The 21,422-nt window shown below is 36.0% G+C and overlaps 1 protein-coding gene across 2 annotated transcripts; it reads right to left on the bottom strand.

The window, feature by feature from the left end:
* Positions 1-1,223: 1,223 nt before the first annotated feature.
* Positions 1,224-8,914, bottom strand: LOC128242545 (uncharacterized). Of its 2 annotated transcripts, none has more exons than XM_052959734.1 (6): positions 8,747-8,914; positions 6,075-6,111; positions 3,916-5,620; positions 3,327-3,645; positions 3,019-3,158; positions 1,224-1,272 (listed from the first exon to the last, which is right to left on the bottom strand). In XM_052959734.1, the coding sequence occupies exons 3-4, from the start codon at positions 5,579-5,581 to the stop codon at positions 3,356-3,358; spliced, it is 1,956 nt and encodes a 651-aa protein (XP_052815694.1). In that variant the 5' UTR covers positions 5,582-5,620; positions 6,075-6,111; positions 8,747-8,914; the 3' UTR covers positions 1,224-1,272; positions 3,019-3,158; positions 3,327-3,355. The 2 variants fall into 2 exon arrangements, with proteins under 2 accessions (XP_052815694.1, XP_052815696.1); XM_052959736.1 differs by lacking the exon at positions 8,747-8,914 and adding an exon at positions 8,542-8,635.
* Between the last annotated feature and the right edge of the window lie 12,508 nt (positions 8,915-21,422).

Below are 21,422 nucleotides of genomic sequence, written 5' to 3'. Positions count from 1 at the left end.
ACAAATAAATATTTCAATACATTGTTTATAATATTATATGATAAACAATATAATAAACATGCATGTTTCGTTTTGTTTATACAATTTAAAATCTAGTGAATTTTTAAAAAATTCTTTCATTTCTAAAAAAACAACGGCACATACTAAGGAATGAAAACTCGAATGATATGATTAATAGTAATGTGGTAATACAGTTTCTGTCATTTGTAATAAGTGAATATAACTGAGTATGCTAGGCAAGTGAAATATTTAAATACAATACAATAAATATAGTATCATATTTATTTTAAACCAGGGTCAAAATGTGAAATTTCAAAATAAACCTCTACTTCCAAACAAAAAGGCGATCCTGAATTATATGACTATTTTTGATATTTTAACTACTAGGCTTGTCCCTGGAGTTTTCCTTGTACTATCAAATTGAACTTTTTCTAAAGCATTAACACAATGCCCCACATAGGGCATATTTACCCGACATTCTAGCTAGCCACTTTAAGCACGATAAGTACGCACCGTACCGCGAACTCTTTGTCCGCATGAAATGCATGTCCTTACAGTATTCCCACATAGTTCGCAAGAAATTAAATGTCCACAAGGTAAAAATACAATACAGACTTCATTTTTTCTACAGGAAGAGCACATGGTGCTTTCTTTGAGAGCCTTGTTTTCATTCTTCAATCGCAGCTTCTGTCGATGTTCATCTGATTTTTCTAGAGAAAAATTGCATTATGAAATTAAGTACTTACTTTATGAAATAAGGGTATGTCTCTAGAAGTAGTATTGTAACAAAGTGTTATTACAGTTGAGTAATGATAATACACTTATGTCAGAAAAATACATTTTCGATGACGCAATCAAACACAATTGTCATTAACATGTTTGTTTTTGTATTTTTTCAAATTATTGAAATATGTGTTACATAATGGCTTTTCCCTTGACTTTTTCTTGTCCTAAAATAAAAGTATCCTCAGGCAAGTAGTCGATTGAACTTAATGAAAACATTCTCTTGCATACAGTCATTCAGAGCTTAACCAAACAAGAAGTCTACATTACTCGTTATCTGCATGGAGAATAAAGATGGCGTTGAAACGAACTTAACCGTATGCTATACATAAACATTTTAGCGTTTCTTTGATATACAAGGAGAGAAAGAATAATAACATGAAATCAACGCTGCAGCAACGTTAAACAGTTTGTGATTACATTTATTAAATAAAGTGTACCTTGCGTTTCTACTGGAGTCTCTGGTGCTTGGGCTTGCAAACATCCATCCTGTTAAAACATAATATGTATATTAGGTAGAACAAGAGATGTTTATCAAACATATTGCCTTCCCTGAACAACATGTCAGGATTTTTGGACATTTGAAAGAAATACGCATGGACCGAAATGACAGCTGATTTGTTATTGACATTGGATGCCTAAGAGGCAGTTAAGATTATGACCATTCAAAGTGGGAGGAAAACTGATATTTACAGATAAAAATGTTTCCTCTTAGCAACAGAGAATAATCAAATATGACGTAAATTTTAACGATGAATATAAGTTATGACCTCGACATTTGACTCTATGACCTCAAAATCCATAGGAATCATCAACTGGTCACCCCAACCTAAATGTCAAGTTTGAGGGACATGGGTGCAGGCATTGTCGAGTTATCACACAGCAAAGCTTTTTGTGTTCAAGGCCACTGTGAGCTTGAACTTTAACTCAATGACCCCTAAAAGGTAAAGGGGTCATATACTGGTCAGGCCCCAACCCCAAATAAAGTTTGAGGGCCATCGGTGCAGGCACTGTCGATTTATCACTCGAAAAACTGTTTCACATTCAAGGTCACTGTGAAGTTAACCTTATAGTCATGCATAACCTCCATTTAAAGTTTGATGATCATAGGTCCATGCATTGTTGAGCTATCACTCGGAGAAGCTTTGTTAACCTTTTCGCGTTAAAGGTCACTGTGACGTTGACCGTTGGCCAGACGACCCCTAAAATTAATAGGAGTCATCTACTTGTCAGAACCAACCTTTATGTCATTTTTGATGACTATAGATCCAGGAATTGTCGAGTTTGCGTTCAAGGTCACTGTGACCTTGACCTTTGACACGATAACCGCTTCAATAAAAATCGGTCATCTACTGGTCAGGTGCAACAACCAAGCTATGATTGAGGGCTATGGGTGCAGGCATTGTCGAGTTATCACTCGGACAACCTTTTAACATTTAAAGGTAACTGTGACCCTGACCCTTAACCGGATGACCCTTTTAAATGTATATGGGTCATCTATTGACCAGGTCCAGCCTCCATGTCAAGTTTGATGACCATAGGTCTAGACATTGTTGAGTTATCACTCGGAAAACCTTTTGCATTCAAGGTCACTGTGAGCTCGACCTTTTACCCGATGACCCCTTACATACATAGGGGTCATTTACTGGTCAGGCCCAGCCTCCATGTCAAGTTTAATGACCATAGGTCTAGACATTTTTGTGTTATCATTTGGACAAGCTTGACACTCTTAATTTTAACTATGACATTGACCTTTGACCCGATGAACCTTAAAATCAATAGGGGTCATTTTCTGGTCAAGCCCAACCTTCTTGTAAAGTTGTATGACCATACGTCCAGGAATTGTCGAGTTATCTCTCGACCAAGCTATGGTCTACCGACAGACCGATCGACCTACCGACCGACCGACCGACTGACATGTGCAAAGCAATATCCCCCCTCTTCTTCGAAGGGGACATAATAAGATATACTGTATTGAAATATGCGTTATGGAAATTAGGCATGATCAATTAGGAGGACAAAACATTTAATGACGAATGTGCCATCTGATTGACAGCATCCAATTTGAAATACTCCATTACTGACTGTGTGATATGCTAAAGAGATCGAAGTAAATCCATCCAGTGATTCCAAAATACAATAAAATGGCATTTATGTCTTTGGTTTATTAGGCATGAGCGAAGATGCTACAACTTACACTTATATTCGATAACATTTTTAAGATTTTATCTTTACCTTTTCTTCTGTCAGGTCTAGCGTCAGTTTAACCAAGTTAATAAACTCTTGACCTTTGTTTATTTGCACGTGATCACATTCCAATGAAAATCGCGCATGCTCGGTCCATGGATCGTCTTCGCGTGTCCAATGCCGTAGACCTGTTATGATTACATTTCATATATTAAAAAAAACGAAGAGAATTCCAGGGAATGTATTTGAACTGATTGTCTTTAAAAAGGTATGAACTTTTTACAGGACTTGGATGTACCCTTTGAGGATGAAATGATTTCATTGAGAATTAAAATCAAATGAGCAAATGTCTTTACCTATGCCGCAACAAAAACATCTGGTACAATCACCTATCCCGGCGTAAAAAAAACCCGGCTTCTGCTAGGGTTCTTGGCATGACATGGATTTCTGGGCACTGGTTGAAACTCGATATTCTTGAAGAAAGTGTCGAAAATTTGGGATACTTTGGAATTTTCAGATATTGCGCAGTTTTGTTTGTGGGTTTTCGTTCAGGAACAGAACTTTGCTGATACGCAGCAGAAGTTTCGCCAGCTCTTTCTTTCCGTATGTCTATTCCGGGGGGATCCGATGGGGCTGGCGATTGGCGTTGGCGTCGTGTTCTTCTCCGTGATATCCCTGCGAGTAAGAATTCATGATATATTTTGACATTCGATTCAAAGTAAGCCTAGTAAAATTTTAAATTTATGGAAGTATATCTAAGCATCCCTATTAATTAAAGTGTTTCTTCTATTATTATGACAATTGCAATAAGTGCTTGACGCATTTTACATTTTGTCTAAAATAAAATTCAACAACTTGAATTTTTTTATTGCAAAGCTCATTTAAGGTTATGGAATATTCGTAAGCTCGATTGTATACAACTAACAGAGACGAGGTTCACCGTACTATTTGATTTTCTCTGTCGTGGTGGGTCGTTTTGTGTTGGTTGATAGGCAATCGTGTGGATGGTTTTAATGTGAGTACTCAAGTCATTTAGTGGCAAAACCATTCCAGTTTGAAAAGTTGGATCTATTGTTCTATTCTCTGATATTGGAGCCATTGATGCAAATCCACCCTGCGGTTTCGGCCGGAAGCAATCCTCCTCTAGACTAACAGATGTATTTGTAGGTTCTATAGGTAGACTGACAAAACCACTGTCCTTAGCCCGAGTTACAGTATCTATTACATTGTAGTTCTGTTTTGGAACAAATTGTGTTTCTTTCATGTGGTTCTCAGTAACTAACGGAATCCTATTGTTTTGGTCTTCGTTTCTTTCATCATCATCACTTGCAATATCGTTTTCACTGTCACTATCAGAGTTTTCAGAATCGAATCTCCAAACAGTGTTATTATCATCTAGGTCGGTGATGATCTTCTGAAGAACATCGTTTGCATTAGTGACTGTTACGTTTGAAACTGGGACGTTTACATCTCCATTGTTCACAATAAAGCTGCAATTCGGCGTAATTCTTTTGTGAGCCTGATATGGGTCATCGTCTGGTTTCCAGTTCGAAATACGCTTAGCGCAGCAATAACATATAACTTCATCCTTGTTCGAAGCATAGTAGAAACCTGCTTTTGCAAATTTAAGTACAGACGGTTTTCCCTCGGCTGGGTAGGAGCGCAAAGTACAAAATCGCATCATTTCGTATCTCATACTCTCTTTGGGATGGACCTTTTCCTTTTTTGCGAGTCTGTCAACTATTGACATCATGGGTGCAAATGCTGGAAAGATTGTGTACGTCCGATGATAATGAATTTGGTCAAGTGGTAGCCATATCTTCTCCCGCAGACATGACACTGAATATGTCGATATATCATTGTTTCTCAAAGTGCTTTTTACGTACGATGTCATCAATACCCATGAACATTGAATTAGACAGAATGTTAATATATGGTGGCATAATAAAACGAAATACGCACACATTTTCAAATTATTTTGAATGTTACTTGCACATATACACAATAGGTTAATTTCGGATATGACCATAACTATATGAGTATAAGATTGATGGAAAGTCCCGTAGTATGGTAACACTACACATACCATTGGTGTTGTTGTTGAAATTCTATTAATGACTGGCGAACAATGTAGTTGTTTGAACGATGAGACGAAAGTGTTATTTACATTTCTCAATGATATCCAATGATTCTGACACGATCCAGAAGTACCATTTGTCAACCTAATTTGGGTGTCACTCAAATAGTTTCTTTTTGGAAAAACACTATTAAATTTAAATCGAGAAATACTGAGATTTCTTAGATATTCCAAAAAAGCCTCTTTAAAATATTTTACTATGCTCGAACAGTCAGTGTATAAATCTAATGCACGCTTAGTTTGTTTTAAAGCGTTTTTAAAAACCGATATAAGTTCCTTTTTCAAATCAATGGACACTATCTCTTGTGCCTGTGATGCTTTGCAATTTAGATCCATTGGTTTGAGCGGGAAAAAGGCATCATAATCCACAAACATCCTTAAAAGGAAGAACACGAGTTTCCCGAATCCACAATCACGAAGTAAGTTACTTTCCTTCAGCATTTTTATCAGAAGTGATCCCCTCACTGCTTTCATGACAACGTCAAACTTTTGAACGTCTAAACACTCCCTGTCCTGAAAGTATTACGGGCAAATGACTTGAATTTTGTAAGATTAATTCATCAATTTTAAATAGTATCATGTGTATTAAAAAGGTACAATGTATTCAACTTACGTGCTTAGATAAAATTTATCATTAATTGATGCAAAGGCGTTAAATATGACATTATAAGATCGTGTGATATTTTGTTAAAATAACACATCAGTGTAACGCGATCAGGAAAGGGCTGGATATATTAGTACCTTCTCACGATTTTTTTCCCCTTACACAGCCGTTGTCTGACTGAACCTAGACTGATTTGTAAAATGATACTTTAATATCGAAGACTACAATGGCAAGCCAGGAGGCGAACAAACCAATACTAGAAAAGCAAACTTCTGCTCGTTCTATGAATATGAGCAAACACAATTAAGCACTAAGCGATAATTAATTTGTTCATGGTTGTTTTTATTTAAATTATATGTTTACCTTTAAATCTTCAAAATGATGTTTCGTCCTTTTTGTTCTGTAACAAAAGACGCACATAATAATGAGATGACTTATCTTTAACATATCAATTCTTATATGCACAGAGTAATCAATATTGCTAAGTTTCCTCAAGTTAATGCAAACTTTGATATAACTAACCATTAACGTTTTTACTTTATTCGTGATTGTTTGAATAACAGTGAGGCTGTGCACACAAACTGGTCTAAACCCCCAGTATTTACAATTTACATTTTTTCTGACCGTTCAAAGGCGGTATATAACAATCCCTGATAACACCCTTAGATTTTATATAGTTATATATTTGTTGTCTATGTAGTTTCGTGCTGTTGATTCATGTTTCTGGTTTGTGATTGTTTTTTTTGTGTTGTATGTCTTTGCGTTTACCCTGTGCCATTAAACGCGTTTTTTTGTTTAAACTTTCATGTCCTGAGCTTGTTTCTGTAGTTTTTCGTATAAATTTTGCAAAATAATATTTAATATCCAGATACGAAGACATAGGGTTATTGCAAATAGTTTACATTGACAAACATGCTACGTATATAAGATAATTTATTCGGTATCAATTAAAACAACATATATTTTCAATAGGGACAACAAGTAAGTAAGTAAATAAGGACAATGGCTGTCCGGTTAGCGCAGTGGTTAGTGCACTCGCTTCTCACCTAGGCGACCCGGGTTCGATTCCCGGCCTGGGCGCATTTGAGTTTGGTTTGTGGTCACCAAGTCGGACAAGTGTGTTTTCTCCGGATACTCCGGTTTCCTCCATAACACAAGACCAACCTCTCGCGTAACATTGTGCCAACGAGAGTGATTGATATGAGTTGCAATAACTGATAATAATTGATATGAGTTTCACAATCGTTGTAAGAATAAATAGGTCTAAATTAATAAGGACAACAATACCCTGATTCGGAAATTTCACTTCTTACACAGCAAAGTCATGTAATTCAATATAGACGGACGTAAACTATTCAATAAATGGATCAAACGTATGTAATTTATACAACTTTAAGTCATATGATTTCATATTAAAAATGTATGGTAGCATAGGGGTTACATACGTGCTTTTGTATCTCGTAAAATTGACTGAGTAATTCGTTCATTACTTCCTTACTCATTCGAACGATTGACTTATCTCGTTATAACGACTTAAGTCAGTTGAACGAGTTATCTAGTCGTTTTAAAAGGTAGCTTAGTTGTTTTAACGAGAATTGCAAGTCCTTTTAAAGCTGCACTCTCACAGATATACCATTTTTACAACGTCTTTTGTCTTAGGAAAAGCATTTTTTTGCGTAAATATCTGCAAAACAATGATATAAAGTTGCTGACAAAAATCAGATCGTAGATTTTTATATTTCCGTTCGAAAATTAATGTTTAATGGCTTAAACTAACGATTTAAGAAAACTGCATGAAACATCTATATTTCAACTTAAATATAAAAATCTGCGATCTTATTTTTAATCAGCATTCTTATATAACTGGTTTCAATGGATTTTCGCAAAATTTGGCTCATTCCAAGACAAAAAATAAAAAAAAAGTTTTCAAAACGTTCAATCTTTGAGAGTGCAGCTTTAACAAGTTATTAGGGCTAACAGAAATAATAACCGTACACATATAAATCAGAGTATTTTCGAAAAACCTAAAAGAGTATAAACTAGGACATCCAAAAATAGAAACGTTTATAGAAATTAGCATTTGGAAACCCAGAGATAAATTGATAAAAATAGAAACGTTCGACTTTAGGCATGATCGTTTATTTTTATCATGTGAATACATTCTTATTGTTCGATGATACTAACCAAAAACAAACAGCATTTTGAGTTGTCATTCGTTTCAATTTGTTTGAGATAAAAACTATTTAAAGCTGCACTCTCACTGATATATCGGTTTTACAACTTTTTTTTTTACTTTTTTTGTCTTGGAAAGAGCAAAACTTTGCGTAAATACCTGCAAACCACAAATAAAAGATTGCCGACAAAAGATCAGATCGCAGATTTGCATATTTCAGTTCTAAAATTAATGTTTTTTGGCTTAAAACCGTTACTAACGGTTTAAGAAAAATGCATAAACATTAATTCTTGAACTTAAATATAAAAGTCTGCGATCTGATTTTTTGTCAGCAGTCTGATATAACTGTTTTCCATGGATTTTCGCAAAACTTGGCTCGATTCAAGACAAAAAAGTTGTCAAAACGTTTGATCTGCAGCTTTAATAGTATTTTACAACACCTAAAATGTTAAATTACTTTTAACAGCACGAAAAGACTATACATAAATATACAATAAAAACGATTGTCTTTTTTCAATTAGTAATTAACAGTGTGCACAACATAAATTCAAATGTTGAACGTTATTAAAATTATTTTTGATAAAATAGGAAAAAACATTTTTATAAACGTATTTCAGAAAGTTATATACTAGCTAAAATAATTTTTAATTCGTTTACCTCTTTTGAATAGTACCTCTTTTACGTGATACAATAGTATGGAAAATTCATTATCAAACTTATAATACTCAAATCTGTAATATTTTACGCTATATCAATGCACGCAAGATCAACATTTAAACTGACATTATTTTAACAGCAGATATTTGTACCTAAATTTGAAACGCCCTTTAAATGTTACGAGTGTAAAAATGAAATGGCTCACCTTAGATCAAGTTTAAGCCCGGAATTATAGATATTCTGGTTTTTCCAACCTAATCCTCCGGTACAAACAAAATTAAACCGTTGTAATATACACACGTTACTTAGGAAACAATAGAGTCATTGGACTGTTACATGAATTTCAATAGCTCGAAATTCACCTTTTATTTGTACCGGCATGGGAAAACCCAGTTACGGTAATTCCGGGCTATATATATTTGGATCACACTGTGAAGATTACCGACTGAAATACACATCTGATACCAATACATCTAAACGGCATTCGTGGGATCCCATGTTAAAGTTATGCTTACGAAGCAGAACGCACCCATGCCGTTTTGCACAATAGAGGGTCTTTTCACAACACCATGTAAAGATATTGATTACTTCATCTGCTTGAATAACTTTCCATAGTGTGAAGAGGAATGATAATGATGTTGGTTATTCATGCATTTGATATCATAATGTATTAAGGTGTCTTTTTATTAATAAACTAAAAACCTATCATTTATTTCTTTTTATCTGCAATAAACAGTGTGTGCATACCACGCGATAAATTGTGTCATAAATGCTTCGTCTGCAGGCAATATTTAGCTTCGAATGAATACTTTAAACAAAAATAACTTGACGTAATTTATCCCGTGGTATACACACACTGATAAACAACGATATCTCCAAAATAAGCAGAGGCAAAATAGCTTTAATAATACATAATGTTAACCCATGATCATGATGATCTAACACATGCATAATTCATGCATCATCTAATTATGAAATATAATGATATTTTGTTAATTTAGTCTAGATGATTTAAATTCTTATTGATAGGAACATAACCATTTATATATGTATTTTTTTTGAATGGACACTGAAATATAAATACTGATAATTTATTAAATTTTCAGCTATTTTTAATCATCGACTGTCTTCTATTCGCTAGGCATAATGTATTCACGTGTCATCACTGCTGCTTGACAAACACGATTTGTAACTAAGTTAAAATTTGTAAACAATGTGTTTTCATTGACCGTTCAATGGTGGTACCCAGTATTTATCAAAAGACCGCATTATTCCATGCCATTCTATAACCTCCTATCCTATAGAAAACAACAAATTCAATACATTTCAATGGTATTATTTTGGAAGTCTCAGTGAAGCAATTTGGGAAACCGATAAACATATAGAGCATAAAATTGCAACATGAGCAAAGTATGTCTTATTAACAACATGCCTGACAAAAATCGAGCTTAAAGACGTGGTCGACTGGCCGAGGAATATAAGTATCTATCATGTGTTTCCGGTACTGATAGAAAAATCCGACCCGAGGGCACGCGCGTAAGCCGGTAACGAGGCTTGCCTAACTAGTTAAAGCTGCACTCTCACAGACTGAATGTTTTGAAAACTTATTTTGTCTTGAAACGAGCCAATTTATGCGAAAATGCAGATTAACCAGTCATATAAGACTCCTGGAAAAAATAAATCGCAGATTTTTATAATTAAGTTCAGAAATGGATGTTTTATGCATTTTTCTGAAGCTGTTAGAGACGCTGTTTGCCATAAAACATTAATTTTCGAACGGGTATATGAAAATCTGCGATCTGAACTTTTGTCAGCAGTCTTTTATCACTGGTTAGATATTTACGCAAAAATGCTCATTCAAAGACAAAAAAGAACAAAGTTGAAAAATCGGAACGGTAAATCTGTGAGAAAGCCCCAAGAAGACTCGAGTTCCTGTGAACTCGTGTTTCACTGACCGCTCCAAGGTGGTAACCCAATTATTTTTGAAATATCAAATTTGATAAGTATGTGGTCTGTTTGTGGTGTTTGTATTTGTTTTTGTGGTGTTAATATGTTGGTTTTCGTTGTATTATTAAATTATTTTTTACAAATGCTTTATGTATAATGTAATTTTGATTTATTACCGTGATATTTCGAACGTCGAAATAAGAGTTAGACCTAATTTAAATTAATTAATTAACATACAGACTGTGAATGGAACAGATAAAAACATCGCAAATGATGACGAATCGTGAGATTGCAATACATTAAAGCCGAAAAGAAAGTGAATCATATGAAGGCTAGTCTTGGTTTCCTTTTCATTAATCATACTTTTTTTATTCTGAGTTGAACTATAAAGAAATCTTTGTCAGACAGACTTACTATTTTGAATAAGTGAAAGTATATATACTAGTAAGAACACAACAAGATAAGCATTATATATGCAACATTTTAATGATAAAAAAAAACTTAACTAAAACCTTGTTTTAAGATTAAGATTATTTGTGCTTAGTTTTCTGAAATGCTCACGACATAATCATTATATTTCAATTGTATCTACATGGCTCCACCTTTTATCTGCACACAAACTTATCAGTATGCTAAACTAATTATTAATTCTAGTTGTACGTATGTATTTTCTTATATAACGTAAAAACATAGCATATAAACATAAATTAATACCTTTGAATAGTAAATGGCTTCGATTGGTTTAGATATTACACACCAAAACAAAGGAATAGAAAAAAATATATGGCGGTAACATTAGCGTCCTGTTTAGTACAACTGAACTGTATGGAATGATTTTTGATAATGTTTATTTTTTCGCGCCAGAAATCCTTTTCTATTCCATTGTTTTGGCGGTTATTTTAGCGGGTTTGCTAAATGTAGCGAAGCAGAGCGCGGAAATATAAGAATAAACTAATGTTAATATGACACAAACGAAAAATAAGACGTCTTTAGTATATTTGAATGCAAATAAAATGACGAGATCTATGGCCAGACATGTTTAAGCGGTCATAGAATGTTCAGTTGTTATTTTCATTTCTATTTACGTAAACATATTTTACATGATGTCAACAATGACAACTTTCACGATAAACTATACGATGTAGTTCCTTCTGAAATGATACTTTAATTACGGCCATGTTATTCTTTCAATGTTTTTTCGAATATTGAAGAATTAAATGTCGAACTTTCTTTGAAATATTAACAATGACTACGGCAAGAAAAATAGACACTTATGTATTTAAAACGCCCATATAAAAAGAATATAATAAGGAATTGAATTGTGTTGAAATCGCAATAATTTTATAATGATTTCTTTAAGGTTTTGTCATGACAATGTTTTTCGAGGGTATGTATTTGATTCATATCATCGTTACATATTAAGTTCTGATTATTCAGTTTATGTGTTGTTCTTTAAATATATGTTGTACATTTGTAAAAAAAAACTATTAACTGGGTGTTTTCTATACATACAACTGATCTCTGCAAATGTTTGTGCACTCACGAGATACATATTAATATCTGTTTCTACTTTCTAGCATAATTATTGTTGTAGAAAATGGTGAAAACTATAACACTGATAGTGATAACAATACTATAATGTTTTTGTAAACTGTGTTTGTAATTTTCTTCGTCTCTAATTTAGTGTATGTTTGATTTGTTTTATAGTGTTTACCTTAACTTTTAATTGCCTCTTGAATGCTCTGTTTTTGTTGTCCGCTGCCACGCACTAATTCATTGGATGGGTTGCCATAAGCGGTTTTGTATAAACTGTAAAATAGCTAGGATTGATCCGTATAGCCACGTATTTAGTAGTTAGCTACCTCCTAGAAAGCGCGTTTTAGTCAGGTATATTTTTAGCAGAAAAACGTGTTTTTGGTTCAGGTCGATACATGAGTATTAGGGCTGTAATTATGTACCATTACATAGCGTTCTTCCTTAAACAAAACCGATCGGATCACCTCGGCCATTTTCTTCGAAACAACCTAGGATATATATGGACGGTCTACGAACTACTTTTCATGTCTTGAATTTTGCACATGCATATATCTTTGACTCGTCGTAGGGCGGAGATGGGCGAGGTGCATTTTGACGGTAACTATCAGGCAGGTACTACATAGACTGTGCAAACGCCTCTTTAGGGCTGTTCATTATTGAAGGAACGATATCATCAGCAAAAAATAAATGTCTCGGTTTGTGTTCTTTTATTCATTAAGTTTATAGTTTTATGTGTTATTTCTGCCTCGTTATCACGAATCGCTTTTTTCTACAAAGGAAACTATATTTCGTAATTATTTAAAGGTAAATCGGAAAACAGTATAAAATATATAACATATCTAAAATTAATCTCCTAAAGTGTGTTACTTTTAAATGACAATGAAGCTTTATTGAATTATTAGATGAAAAAGATAATGGTATGAAATTACAACTATTGGCAGCATTTCATTTTAAGCTCTTGAAAACATCAAATATATTGAGTGCAGAAAGTTCGTTAGTGGTGAATTATTAATTTAAAAAGGATAGTACTTTGCATAGCCAAATCGAAATAGTCCATTCCTTTTAAAATAACACCAATAACAATACAAACTACAATTGCACACAATGTGTTTTAATGAGTTCGATAGCGAATTGATCTGGTATGCTAATTAAGTCCGAAAATGAAAGCTGCTACGCGAAAGCTGAATGATTTCTTTTTAACAGTTTTTGCATATAATGGCAAAGGAATTCTTTTAAAATTGGACGATATCACTTATCAAAAACTGAGAGAAGCTTACACGTGTGGCCCCAGAGTAGGCGTATTGATATTGCGAGAAAAGTATTATAACTTACTAAGTGAAAATATCCTCTCAAAACACCAACATCCCTTCGAACATTGCCATTTCATTCCGCATCACATATTTCCCTCACTTAAAATTCGGAAAACACAAAGCACGTTGGACCCCTGAAAAGGCTTTTGACTTAATTTTTAGTCTGCTATTTGTTTGATTGGACAAAACAATTGAAATTTCTTTATTTTAACCAAGGTTTACATTGCCAAATCTTGAAAATGCTTTAAGCTCACCTTAGAACAAGGTGCCCAGCGTGAGCTACTGGGAACGGGTAAGTGTTCGTCGTCAGTCGACGTCTGTCGTCGATCGTCCGTCCGTCCGTCGTCAACATTTTCCTTCGAACAAATTTTACTCCTATAAAATCTGGGACAATTCCAACCAAATTTCACAAAAATGTTTCTTGGGTGGTGCTCTTCTAGAATAAATGTTGTTCCATGCAAAACTCTGGTTACCATGGCAACCGAGAGGAAAACATTTTGAATATCTTCTTTTTAGAAACAACTGGCTCGATTTCAAAATTAATTCACAGAAATGCTCCTTAGATGATCCTATATCAAATGTCTTCACCCTATGTTATTCGTCAAAATATCATGGTCGCCAGGGGGCTATTTTTCACTATTTGTCTATACGACGAACTTTGAAGTTCTTCTCCTCAGGATCCGCTGGCCCAATTTTAAAATAACTACACAGAAATGTTACTTAGGTGACCATCTGTCAAACTCCTTCATCCCATGTTGATTCGTAAAAAGACATGGCCGGAAGGAGCGGGCTACATTTTACTATAATATATTCATATTTTGTCTATATGGAAAATCTTCTTTTCAGAAACTATTGGCCCGATTTCATAACACGTTCATATAGGTGTTCCTAAGGTTACAATCCGTCAAATATATATCAGATGGATTTTATTATTTATTATTATTATTATTATTTGTATAATTATTTTATTGTTTTTTCATTGAAGATATCTACTTCAAACTTCATGAACATATACACAGTAACAAAGTGCCCTTTTAGACAAGTTATATAACTCCAACTTAAATATGGTAAGAGTTATTGCCGTTTGTAACATTTTGAACAAATACGTATTATGTATGTTTTATCCGCCCGTTTAAAAACGAGACGTATTATAGTAGCACCTGCGGTGTACAGTTGGGCGGCGGCGTCTAGAATGTATATATCTTTAGAAGCATACCAATCAGGGGAGCGATATAGGGCCGCCTTGGCCTTATAGTTTAAACCTACTACCCATTCACATTTTCCATTCCTGTTTATGCTATCGTTAAAGTACAACATTACCTTCCGCAAATGGCGATGACATTGAACATGTAAAAACAATATTTAAGTTCAACTTGATATAGTTATTCTGATATAAGGGTAACATATTATTGTTTTTTTTAACGAAACGTGTTAACTGAACATGTTCAGGGTATCTCCGGGCTTTGCTGTTGCATTTATTTACGTAATGTCGCAAACAACAACAATCATCGACACTCGATGTCCGATTATTAACTTATTTAAGATATATTATCGTTATTACTTTATTTCTGTTGAAAGGCATGTGCGTCGGTTGTTCTAAGTGTACCATCGAAATATTTCCCCACAAGTAATGTCATTTTACAAAATAACCTTTTAATATTTCCACAAGAAGTGTTGGTTTAGAGCAAATAAACATGCAAGTAATTTAACAGTATATTCGTTAGCTATACTCTCTCCAAGGATGTATTACTATAACATAATCAGACTTATCGATATCCATGGATGACTATAGATAACTGATAACACGAATCATATCTAGTTAACCAGTTATGATGTTACTTATTAAGTGGAGTTCGCAAACCATAACTAGATAACCATTTACAGCTAGAAGTCAAACATGCATTTAAAGATAAGTGTTGACACGAATATGGTCTAGTAAATCTGTTATTATGTTATTTATTAAGTGGAATCCGCAAACCATAACTAGCTAACCTGTTAGCGCCTGGATTTGGAATGCATGTATAGCTAAGTGGTAACACGAGTCTTATTACGTTAATTACGTTAACCAGTTATTATGTTACTTATTAAGTGGAATTTGCAAACCATAACTAGTTAAACTGTTAATGTTGTATAGCCTAAAAGGGTAATAGGTGGCACTTTCAAGCCTGCGTTCAGTCTCATGATATTTATCTTACCAAACAACGTATCGCGAATATTAACTAAATAGATAGATAATTATCGCGAAAATTGGTTAACAATAAACAATTCTCGAATGCTATCAGGTTATCTTACGGCAGTTATATGCCACAATGGATAGAAGTTATCAGGTTATCTTACGGCAGTTATATGCCACCATGGATGGAAGTTATCAAGTTATCTTACGGCAGTTATATGCCACCATGGATGGAAGTAATCAGGTTATCTTACGGCAGTTATATGCCACCATGGATGGAAGTTATCAAGTTATCTTACGGTAGTTATATGCCACCATGGATGGAAGTTATCAGGTTATATTACGGTAGTTATATGCCACCATGGATGGAAGTTATCAGGTTATCTTACGGCAGTTATATGCCACCATGGATGGAAGTTATCAGGTTATCTTACGGCAGTTATCTTACGGCAGTTATATGCCACCATGGATGGAAGTTATCAGGTTATCTTACGGCAGTTATATGCCACCATGGATGTAAGTTATCAGGTTATCTTACGGCAGTTATATGCCACCATGGATGGAAGTTATCAGGTTATCTTACGGCAGTTATATGCCACCATGGATGGAAGTTATCAGGTTATCTTACGGCAGTTATATGCCACCATGAATTGAAGTTATCAGGTTATCTTACGGCAGTTATATGCCACCATGGATGGAAGTTATCAGGTTATCTTACGGCAGTTATATGCCACCATGGATGGAAGTTATCAGGTTATCTTACGGCAGTTATATGCCACCATGGATGGAAGTTATCAAGTTATCTTACGGCAGTTATATGCCACCATGGATGGAAGTTATCAAGTTATCTTACGGCAGTTATATGCCACCATGGATGGAAGTTATCAGGTTATCTTACGGTAGTTATATGCCACCATGGATGGGAGTAATCAGGTTATCTTACGGCAGTTATATGCCACCATGGATGGAAGTAATCAGGTTATCCTACGGCAGTTATATGCCACCATGGATGAAAGTAATCAGGTTATCGTACGACAGTTATATGCCACCATGGATGAAAGTAATCAGGTTATCTTACGGCAGTTATATGCCACCATGGATGGGAGTAATCAGGTTATCTTACGGCAGTTATATGACACCATGGATGGAAGTAATCAGGTTATCTTACGGCAGTTATATGCCACCATGGATGGAAGTAATCAGGTTATCTTACGGTAGTTATATGCCACCATGGATGGAAGTAATCAGGTTATCTTACGGCAGTTATATGCCACCATGGATGGAAGTTATCAAGTTATCTTACGGCAGTTATATGCCACCATGGATGGAAGTAATCAGGTTATCTTACGGCAGTTATATGCCACCATGGATGGAAGTTATCAGGTTATCTTACGGCAGTTATATGCCACCATGGATGGAAGTTATCAGGTTATATTACGGTAGTTATATGCCACCATGGATGGAAGTTATCAGGTTATCTTACGGCAGTTATATGCCACCATGGATGGAAGTTATCAGGTTATCTTACGGCAGTTATCTTACGGCAGTTATATGCCACCATGGATGGAAGTTATCAGGTTATCTTACGGCAGTTATATGCCACCATGGATGGAAGTTATCAGGTTATCTTACGGCAGTTATATGCCACCATGGATGGAAGTTATCAGGTTATCTTACGGCAGTTATATGCCACCATGGATGGAAGTTATCAGGTTATCTTACGGCAGTTATATGCCACCATGAATTGAAGTTATCAGGTTATCTTACGGCAGTTATATGCCACCATGGATGGAAGTTATCAGGTTATCTTACGGCAGTTATATGCCACCATGGATGGAAGTTATCAGGTTATCTTACGGCAGTTATATGCCACCATGGATGGAAGTTATCAAGTTATCTTACGGCAGTTATATGCCACCATGGATGGAAGTTATCAAGTTATCTTACGGCAGTTATATGCCACCATGGATGGAAGTTATCAGGTTATCTTACCGTAGTTATATGCCACCATAGATGGAAGTTATTAGGTTATCTTACCGTAGTTATATGCCACCATAGATGGAAGTTATCAGGTTATCTTACGGCAGTTATATGCCACCATGGATGGAAGTTATCAGGTTATCTTACGGCAGTTATATGCCACCATGAACGGAAGTTATTAGGTTATCTTACGGCAGTTATATGCCACCATGGATGGAAGTTATCAGGTTATCTTACGGTAGTTATATGCCACCATGGATGGAAGTTTCAGGTTATCTTACGGTAGTTATATGCCACCATGGATGGAAGCTATCAGGTTATCTTACGGCAGTTATATGCCACCATGGATGGAAGCTATCAGGTTATCTTACGGCAGTTATATGCCACCATGGATGGAAGCTATCAGATTATCTTACGGCAGTTATATGCCACCATGGATGGAAGTTATCAGGTTATTTTACGGCAGTTATATGCCACAATGGATGGAAGTTATCAGGTTATCTTACGGCAGTTATCTTACGGCAGTTATATGCCACCATGGATGGAAGTTATCAGGTTATCTTACGGCAGTTATATGCCACCATGGATGGAAGTTATCAGGTTATCTTACGGCAGTTATATGCCACCATGAATGGAAGTTATCAGGTTATCTTACGGCAGTTATATGCCACCATGGATGGAAGTTATCAGGTTATCTTACGGCAGTTATATGCCACCATGGGTGGAAGTTATCAGGTTATCTTACGGCAGTTATATGCCACAATGGATGGAAGTTATCAGGTTATCTTACGGCAGTTATATGCCACCATGGATGGAAGTAATCAGGTTATCTTACGGTAGTTATATGCCACCATGGATGGAAGTAATCAGGTTATCTTACGGCAGTTATATGCCACCATGGATGGAAGTTATCAGGTTATCTTACGGCAGTTATATGCCACCATGGATGGAAGTTATCAGGTTATCTTACGGCAGTTATATGCCACCATGGATGGAAGTTATCAGGTTATCTTACGGCAGTTATCTTACGGCAGTTATATGCCACCATGGATGGAAGCTATCAGGTTATCTTACGGCAGTTATATGCCACCATGGATGGAAGTTATCAGGTTATCTTACGGCAGTTATATGCCACCATGGATGGAAGTTATCAGGTTATCTTACGGCAGTTATATGCCACCATGGATGGAAGTAATCAGGTTATCTTACGGTAGTTATATGCCACCATGGATGGAAGTAATCAGGTTATCTTACGGTAGTTATATGCCACCATGGATGGAAGTTATCAGGTTATCTTACGGTAGTTATATGCCACCATGGATGGAAGTTATCAGGTTATCTTACGGCAGTTATATGCCACCATGGATGGAAGTTATCAGGTTATCTTACGGCAGTTATCTTACGGCAGTTATATGCCACCATGGATGGAAGTTATCAAGTTATCTTACGGCAGTTATATGCCACCATGGATGGAAGTTATCAAGTTATCTTACGGCAGTTATATGCCACCATGGATGGAAGTTATCAGGTTATCTTACGGTAGTTATATGCCACCATGGATGGAAGTAATCAGGTTATCTTACGGCAGTTATATGCCACCATGGATGGAAGTAATCAGGTTATCCTACGGCAGTTATATGCCACCATGGATGAAAGTAATCAGGTTATCGTACGACAGTTATATGCCACCATGGATGGGAGTAATCAGGTTATCTTACGGCAGTTATATGACACCATGGATGGAAGTAATCAGGTTATCTTACGGTAGTTATATGCCACCATGGATGGAAGTAATCAGGTTATCTTACGGTAGTTATATGCCACCATGGATGGAAGTAATCAGGTTATCTTACGGCAGTTATATGCCACCATGGATGGAAGTTATCAAGTTATCTTACGGCAGTTATATGCCACCATGGATGGAAGTAATCAGGTTATCTTACGGCAGTTATATGCCACCATGGATGGAAGTTATCAAGTTATCTTACGGTAGTTATATGCCACCATGGATGGAAGTTATCAGGTTATATTACGGTAGTTATATGCCACCATGGATGGAAGTTATCAGGTTATCTTACGGCAGTTATATGCCACCATGGATGGAAGTTATCAGGTTATCTTACGGCAGTTATCTTACGGCAGTTATATGCCACCATGGATGGAAGTTATCAGGTTATCTTACGGCAGTTATATGCCACCATGGATGGAAGTTATCAGGTTATCTTACGGCAGTTATATGCCACCATGGATGGAAGTTATCAGGTTATCTTACGGCAGTTATATGCCACCATGGATGGAAGTTATCAGGTTATCTTACGGCAGTTATATGCCACCATGAATTGAAGTTATCAGGTTATCTTACGGCAGTTATATGCCACCATGGATGGAAGTTATCAGGTTATCTTACGGCAGTTATATGCCACCATGGATGGAAGTTATCAGGTTATCTTACGGCAGTTATATGCCACCATGGATGGAAGTTATCAAGTTATCTTACGGCAGTTATATGCCACCATGGATGGAAGTTATCAAGTTATCTTACGGCAGTTATATGCCACCATGGATGGAAGTTATCAGGTTATCTTACCGTAGTTATATGCCACCATAGATGGAAGTTATTAGGTTATCTTACCGTAGTTATATGCCACCATAGATGGAAGTTATCAGGTTATCTTACGGCAGTTATATGCCACCATGGATGGAAGTTATCAGGTTATCTTACGGCAGTTATATGCCACCATGAACGGAAGTTATTAGGTTATCTTACGGCAGTTATATGCCACCATGGATGGAAGTTATCAGGTTATCTTACGGTAGTTATATGCCACCATGGATGGAAGTTTCAGGTTATCTTACGGTAGTTATATGCCACCATGGATGGAAGCTATCAGGTTATCTTACGGCAGTTATATGCCACCATGGATGGAAGCTATCAGGTTATCTTACGGCAGTTATATGCCACCATGGATGGAAGCTATCAGATTATCTTACGGCAGTTATATGCCACCATGGATGGAAGTTATCAGGTTATCTTACGGCAGTTATATGCCACCATGGATGGAAGTTATCAGGTTATCTTACGGCAGTTATCTTACGGCAGTTATATGCCACCATGGATGGAAGTTATCAGGTTATCTTACGGCAGTTATATGCCACCATGGATGGAAGTTATCAGGTTATCTTACGGCAGTTATATGCCACCATGAATGGAAGTTATCAGGTTATCTTACGGCAGTTATATGCCACCATGGATGGAAGTTATCAGGTTATCTTACGGCAGTTATATGCCACCATGGGTGGAAGTTATCAGGTTATCTTACGGCAGTTATATGCCACAATGGATGGAAGTTATCAGGTTATCTTACGGCAGTTATATGCCACCATGGATGGAAGTAATCAGGTTATCTTACGGTAGTTATATGCCACCATGGATGGAAGTAATCAGGTTATCTTACGGCAGTTATATGCCACCATGGATGGAAGTTATCAGGTTATCTTACGGCAGTTATATGCCACCATGGATGGAAGTTATCAGGTTATCTTACGGCAGTTATATGCCACCATGGATGGAAGTTATCAGGTTATCTTACGGCAGTTATCTTACGGCAGTTATATGCCACCATGGATGGAAGCTATCAGGTTATCTTACGGCAGTTATATGCCACCATGGATGGAAGTTATCAGGTTATCTTACGGCAGTTATATGCCACCATGGATGGAAGTTATCAGGTTATCTTACGGCAGTTATATGCCACCATGGATGGAAGTAATCAGGTTATCTTACGGTAGTTATATGCCACCATGGATGGAAGTTATCAGGTTATCTTACGGTAGTTATATGCCACCATGGATGGAAGTTATCAGGTTATCTTACGGCAGTTATATGCCACCATGGATGGAAGTTATCAGGTTATCTTACGGCAGTTATATGCCAC

This window comes from Mya arenaria, chromosome 8 (assembly GCF_026914265.1).
Source record: "Mya arenaria isolate MELC-2E11 chromosome 8, ASM2691426v1".
Taxonomy (NCBI): domain Eukaryota; kingdom Metazoa; phylum Mollusca; class Bivalvia; order Myida; family Myidae; genus Mya; species Mya arenaria.
This window is presented reverse-complemented; position numbering and strand designations above follow the sequence as displayed.

Coding starts and splice junctions, on each gene's coding strand:
- LOC128242545 (XM_052959734.1), bottom strand. CDS start 5,581: ATGAAAGCAGTGAGGGGATCACTTCTGATAAAAATGCTGAAGGAAAGT. Junction 3,646..3,915: donor ACGACAGAGAAAATCAAATA/GTACGGTGAACC, acceptor TCTTACTCGCAG/GGATATCACGGAGAAGAACA.